Source organism: Cornus florida, unplaced genomic scaffold, assembly GCF_030987335.1.
Source record: "Cornus florida cultivar Cherokee Brave unplaced genomic scaffold, ASM3098733v1 CherokeeBrave_3.0.0_Hap2_Chr07, whole genome shotgun sequence".
In the NCBI taxonomy this organism is placed as follows: Eukaryota; Viridiplantae; Streptophyta; class Magnoliopsida; order Cornales; family Cornaceae; genus Cornus; species Cornus florida.
This window is the reverse complement of record NW_026775577.1, coordinates 19,197,759-19,204,500: the sequence shown is the minus strand read 5'-3', so window position 1 is coordinate 19,204,500 and position 6,742 is coordinate 19,197,759. Positions and strand designations below refer to the sequence as shown.

Sequence of the window (6,742 nt, the reverse complement as noted above, 5' to 3'; positions counted from 1 at the left end):
TATATATATATATAAATATAAATATCAGACAATTGTGTGTTTTTAATTATGGCCACATCATACTCAAGATAAATATGTCAAATATTATTTCAGATGTATAGCACTACTTTAATTTTAATTGTGTTTGTGTCATAATATCAATTCGTTTAATTAATTACATGTTTAACTTGATTATACCCTTTAGACAATCTAATTAACCAGTTTTAATTTAATTACTATAGACATTTTTATTATTTCAATAAAAAAATTAATATGAATATTTTATTTGGTGTTTTTTTGTAATTGAATTGTCTTAATAATTTCGATTAAAATATATATTTGTTGAGAAACCATTTAGCATTATTATGGGCCTCCCTTATTCAATATATACTTAGATATTTGAAGCCAGTCAGAATTTTAAAATAACACAAGAGTAAAAAAAAAATAGTAATAAAAAAGTTTACTTTGTTTGACAACCAGGTGCCAAGGATCTGGGAATTATTTATTTATTTATTTATTCTTTTTCCTTTTTCGGAAGGTCTATTACTGTTTGTTTAATTTTGTAACATCGTGTGATGGAGGGGGATCTGGATCCAGATCTGAATCTGGATGACTTTATATGGTAATTACCATATTTTCTTCTCTTACCCCAACTAGTGTTTGTTTGATTATGGTTTCAAGTGTCCTTACTCTGTTCAATAGGTATTCCAGTGAGTAAAAATATGTATAACCGTCTTCATTAAAACAAATTATATGTGTTGGAAAATTTCTTTGATGGGATTCAAGGGAAGAAGTTGTCTAGTTGTTTTTTTTGTTGGTCTTTATATTCTATTGAGCTTAAAACCTATTAATCATATCACAGTATTGAGAATTAAATTAGATCATCGTTCTTTACTTCTTATTTAATCCACTTGGTTATATATATATATATATATATATATATATATATATATCTTGCAATTATCTATAATGACAGTTCACCTATCCTTTTCTTTTTATGTATGTAAAAGTTTGTATGTTTTCCATTTGCCAGCAACGAGGACGGCAGAATTTCAACGCATCAGAAACAAGTATCCGGATGGAATACCGGTAAGATATCGTCTTCACGGTTAATTCATGCACTTGCATGCTTTAGTGTTCTTTTCTTTCCTTTTAAGTTTGGTTTTAACGTAATTCATTCTGCATTGTAGGTGATTGTAGAAAGGGCTTGGCTGAGTAACGTATCTGATATTGATAGGAGCAAGTTGGTTTATATCCCATTTATTTTACATCTGTTATCTCTAATATATAAATTTATTTCATTATTTTTTGACAAATTGATATTTAATGATATGAGGTTTCTTCTACTCTTACCATGTCCTTGTACTAATGAATGCTTTATGGTAGTGTAACATGAGATTGAAGCTTTTTAGAATGATAATTAAATGTAAAGTATCATATCAGATTATATGCTATCAAATAAATTTGAAAGTTCATTCTAATTTTAACATGCATATTTGAATAATTTTCTTTTTCTTCTTTTGTATTTTATATTTGTTATGTATATATATATATATATATTGCACACTAGTGACTTGAAATCCTGGCTCCATCCCTGCCCCTAGTGTAGGGGTAAGCTCTTCTTGAAAGTTAATTTTTTTTTTTTTTTTTTTATTCTCTTATATATAGAACTCTCATTATGTTTGTATCTTATTAAGGCTTTCGACTATGCTGATGATGGTGGACTGCCTTTATTTTCTAATTTGATTTTTTTTTTTTTTTTTTCTCCATATTTTCTAATTTGATTCATTTCGAGCTTAATGTTACAATTTCTATGGCTGGAAACGTCTATTACACTTCCTCAATAGCATGCCTAACCTGGTATATCTTGTTTTGAAGAAATTGATGAATGATGTAAGGGACAATTTGAAGTATGCATATTTTTTTTTTCAGTTTTGATTTACAATTTCTGAACTTCTGATTTCTGTTTGTAGCAGTGTGAACATAAAGATTCCGAGGATTTCAAATTTATTGAACCAGAAGTGGTGCCTTGTTGTATGTCTATTCATCTTCAAGAAATTGAAATTACCGGATTTCAGGGTAAGAGTTGTGAGCTGGAGCAGAAGCTGTAGAGGTTGTTTTTTGAGAAATGCAAGGTATAGCAAAAGATGACGATAAATCGAAGAATAGCAAGAGAGGGAGTTTCTCAGTAAATTGCTGGTGTTCAGAGGGTTTCAGTAACCTGTCAAATTTTACTGTCTTAAACATTAGACCATGCCACATATCTACTTCTGTTTCAAATACGCATTAGGCTCGTACCATTCTCTACCTCTGTGGATGTTGGAGGTAAGCAAAACAAGTAGTATGCTTAAAAGACGCGACCTGTCAAGCACGAGAAACAATTGGCCTTGTTTCTTACTTGTACCATTCATGCAGTCCTTTTCCAGCATAATTTTTTGTCTTTGGTCCTAAGCTGATGCAATTTTCAATCCAATCCATGAGTACCGTAAAGTGACATCCAAATTCTGGTTCTACAGCTTGATGATCAGGGTTGGTCTTTTTTCAGCTTGGGGTTCTGGTTTTCTTTGACTTGGTTTTCGTATTCTATCCGTTTTAATTCGTTGGGTTTTCAGTCCTCGTATATGGTGATGGAGCTAGGGATGCAATATGTTTTTCAGCTTAGGGTTTATTCCCTTGCATTCTGGTGTTCTGTCATGGATTTTGGTGCATGGTTCTTGCTCTACTCTGATACAATTGGCCTTATTTTCTCCATATTTTCTAATTTGATTCATTTTAAGCTTATATGGACTACTCCGATAAAAGCTTAAAATTGAACAAGTGTACAAAATTAGGAGATTTATTCAATAACCTGGAATCATTGACAGATTATTGTGCATGGTCTAATGTCAAAAGCACTGTTGGTTGCTTCAATTTTCATATAAATCGCATTAATAAGCACTACAACAAAGATTACTGAAAGTTCTCCAAATTTGACATGATAGAAGGATTTAAAATGGGTATTCAAAGCGAAAATCAGTAACTGCCTTCTCACCAATAAATGTAACAAAAACAGAAAGAACAGGTGCAACTAAAGATACAAGCCCTCGTGATCGCGTGACAGAAAAGATCTTACAAAAATAAAATTTGACAGTTTATTGAACCTCTTCGAAACATTAGCAGTTTCTTGAGAAGCTCCTCTCTCTCTTGCTTTTCTACTGAATTACAAGAATTGATTGTCATCTTATGCAATACACTGCCATTTGTCAGAAAATACTCCATCAGCCTCAGCCCACCACTCAGCCCCCTAACTCCAGAAATTTCAATTTCTTGAAGATGCATCGACAGACAACAAGGCACCACTTCTTGTTCAACAAAATTGAAATCCTCAGAAGCATTATCTTCATCGTGCATCCAACACTAGAGACAGAAATAACAAAGTTCAGAAATTGTGAATAAAAAACTACATATATTTCAAAATGTTCCGTCATAAGATTACTCTCCCCCGATTTCTTGAAAATAAGATATACCAGGTTAGGCATGCTATTGAGCAAGTGTAGTAGACGTTACCAGCCATAGCAATCGTTAACATGCAGCTCCAAACGAATCAAATTAGTGAACAAAAGCAGTTCATTGTCACGAGCATAGTCGAGAGCCTAAATAAGACAGACATGAAGATGAGTCATGAAAGTGCTATATATAACCTAGATCAAATTTCAAAAATAAAAATCTTAAAAAACTTCTAAGGGATTCAACACTCAATAATATCAAGAATAGAATTGCCAGCTTACCCCCATGGTATCAGCGCCGAGAGATGGATATTTGACAGTACAAATTTCCCTGAGAATCACAAGAACACGATCAGCATGTTGTTTGGTTGACTCAATTTTTTTACTGCAGCATCCAACATCAACATCTGCTTTAACCAGCGAGGTTAGCTCCCCTAGCACATAGCAAGGCAAGTAATCATCTCAGAGATTAAGATACTCAAGAATTGGTGCATTGACCACAACTTTGTCACCATAAACTCACGAATACTCTTCTGCATCAAAGTCTAGTTTTAAACTCTTCAAAGCAGGGGTGGAGAAATCAATAATTAGTTCTTCATTATTATTCGGAACCATTCCTTCTATTGACAGATCTTCAGGAACAGGGCAGTTACGCACGAGATTTTGCATCCAGTCATTGTCAAGATACTCAAATGAAACATGGAGAATCCTGAGACTTCTGAAATAGGAAGAGCAAGGAACATTAAATCTAACTTCATTTCCCAGTTTCAAGACCATCAATGTTGGGCAAGTGAAGAGGCTTATAGGTAAGTCAACATCTTGCCCACGTGATCCAAAATGTATATCAAGTTCTTGAACACCACGTTTTATGGCTACACTTATCCATGTATATATTCTAAATAAATCAGTTTTTTCATTACATTTCAAACAAAACTTCTGAATACAGGACGATTCATGATTGAAAAGAACTCGATCAATAAAGTTCATGAAGTTGGAAGAAGTCATATCTGAATGAGGTTTAAATGTCAAGTTGCCATCGAAGTCTAGAGTGGGAACAGAAGCCCATAGGTGTTTCCATCTTGATGAGAGTGTGCTGGTTCCAACTGTGTATTTTGTAGGAAGGAAAGAGAGAGTGTGAACAAGTAGAGAGTCTGTCAAACTGCTGATCCTATCTCCCTTCTTGTGAAGTTTTTTCACTTTCTTTGAAGATTCCTCATGGTTTTATATTGAAGCCATGGTTCTGTAATGCAAAAATGGATAACACCAACGCCATGGTTAAAAAATTATAGGATATATATTAGGGTGTGTGTGTGTGTGTGTGTATATATATATATAGATGACATGAGAACCACCAAACTTTGTATTCAGTGTGTCTCCTGAACTTTCTGGGGTTGTAAGGTTTAAGAATTTGCGGTCACAGACAAAATGAGTATGTGTTACGCATAAACACAATAAATAAATAAATAATAAATAATAACAAGTACATGAGATAATTGAGAAGTTTGTATCAAGAAAATAATTTACAGCACAGAGATTCAGATGGTTGGTTTTCTTGCTTCAATCAGTTGGGTTCCCACATAGTACTTTTGACAAACACTATGTGTTCAATAATTTTGTATGTGGAACCACTTGTTTAGAAAACTGATACAATGGATAATGTATATAATGCAAATGAAAAAATATATTCGAAATCTATAGAAAAACTAGAAGAAGAATTACTTTAGACAAACTTAAAATCACACATACCACTGAAGTTGTGAATACACATATTTAATCTTTTTGGTAGATAAATTGAATTTTGATTAAATATGGAAAATAGGACACACATAAACATTTCTAACAAACAAAGCTCATAGGCACTGAACAGCATAACAAAGCTCATAGGCACGTCCTGTCAAACAGTTGGTGGACATAAAAAAATAACTACTCAATTCAGAAGTAGACTGTCAGATCTACTACAATACAAAACCATACAAAAAATATATATAGGTATCCAAATCACAATCAAAACCCAAGAACAAGTTTGATAGAGACAAAAACCTCGTACAAATTCTTCAAAAATGAATCAAACTATGGAGAAGATGGGATGCGCTGGAGAAACGATCATCAGAATACAAAAATGTTGCTGGCATCGGCTGATAATTGCCGAGGTTAAAGAGGACCCTGTTCGTTGCTCACTTGTTGACTCAGAGAGTTGAATAATGACTTGCCTAAGTCGTATTGCATAATATTTACAGAGTTGGGTTTATTAATTGCCATAAAACATGTTACTTGTTGGTTCAATATAAATATAAATTGTATTAATAAGCAGTAGTACATCAAGATTATTGAAATTGTTGTCAAAAAGTCCCCAAATTTGACATTCGATCTTTCAGTATATAAGTCTAAAATTAGGTATTCAAAAAGAAAATCAGTAACGGTCTTGTCAGGAATAAATGTAACAAAAACAACTTCATTATCTTTTTTTTTTTTTTCGAAAATTAAAGCAATTTTTGAAGGAGAATTTTACAATGGACCGTTGGGCCAAGGAAGAAAATTACAAACATAAAAAGCCCAAAGGGCGAGTCCAACAACGAAACATTGAAAGCAAGTGGTAACTGCCATTAACGGCAATTGCCATACACAAGAGAACTTCCGGTGGTATCAAGGAGAGGCGGCTAAACCACCCAAAATCTTAGTCCGGTGGCCGCGGAGGAGGTCTGCAGCGAGACGGGGAGATGTTCCAATCCTTAAGGATGGCTCTTGAAGAAGCACAGTCACGAAGACACCCCAGATTCAAAATCGCAGAGATGGTTGAGCAGATCTTGGCACAAACAGCTCTCTGAGAAGCCTTCTTTCCTCTGAAAATCCTGGCATTTCTCTCCTCCCAGGTATGGTACACTAAAGCTGAAAGCCCCAATTTTTTGTGTTGATTAATTGAGTTGTTAGCTTTCCATTGAACACTTGCCCACTGAACCAAAGCTTCCCAATTTCTTAAATCTGTAAAGATGCTGCACCTGTATTTGATAAAACGCCACAATGGAGAGACAAAAGAGCAGTTTAAGAAAATGTGGTCATGAGATTCCATGGACACCTTACAGAGAGGCAAATATTAATATGCTTGGACATTGATTTGCTATCAAGAGTTGGCAATTTGGATTGAACTGCTAACCACATGATGAACTTCATTTTAGGAATGGACGGAGTTCCAAACTAGATTGTGCCATGGGACATGGGAAGGTCCCCCATCAAATGAAAGACGGTGTGACTAAATGAGTAGGAACTAGGGGGAGAAGCAA

General features: G+C 34.1%; 1 protein-coding gene and 1 long non-coding RNA gene across 4 annotated transcripts; one reads left to right on the top strand and one right to left on the bottom strand.

Annotated features, from left to right (window-relative positions):
- Positions 1-466: 466 nt before the first annotated feature.
- LOC132267539 (uncharacterized) lies at positions 467-1,434 on the top strand. Of its 3 annotated transcripts, none has more exons than XR_009469021.1 (3): positions 467-601; positions 1,013-1,068; positions 1,170-1,434. It is a non-coding gene; the product is annotated as an uncharacterized LOC132267539 (long non-coding RNA). The 3 variants fall into 3 exon arrangements; XR_009469022.1 differs by lacking the exon at positions 467-601 and adding an exon at positions 658-681; XR_009469023.1 differs by lacking the exon at positions 467-601 and adding an exon at positions 666-689.
- A 1,544-nt stretch (positions 1,435-2,978) lies between these two features.
- LOC132316351 (putative F-box/FBD/LRR-repeat protein At5g62970) lies at positions 2,979-6,324 on the bottom strand. The gene is made up of 5 exons (XM_059814844.1): positions 5,505-6,324; positions 3,988-4,704; positions 3,747-3,849; positions 3,546-3,611; positions 2,979-3,375 (listed from the first exon to the last, which is right to left on the bottom strand). The coding sequence occupies exons 2-5, from the start codon at positions 4,467-4,469 to the stop codon at positions 3,088-3,090; spliced, it is 939 nt and encodes a 312-aa protein (XP_059670827.1). The 5' UTR covers positions 4,470-4,704; positions 5,505-6,324; the 3' UTR covers positions 2,979-3,087.
- Positions 6,325-6,742: the final 418 nt, after the last annotated feature.

Excerpts from the sequence above, each read along its gene's own strand:
- LOC132316351 (XM_059814844.1), bottom strand. The coding sequence starts at position 4,469 with ATGACTTCTTCCAACTTCATGAACTTTATTGATCGAGTTCTTTTCAAT. Across the intron at positions 3,612-3,746 it reads TCGGCGCTGATACCATGGGG|GCTCTCGACTATGCTCGTGA; the intron begins GTAAGCTGGCAA and ends TGTCTTATTTAG. Across the intron at positions 3,376-3,545 it reads TGATTCGTTTGGAGCTGCAT|TGTTGGATGCACGATGAAGA; the intron begins GTTAACGATTGC and ends TTCTGTCTCTAG.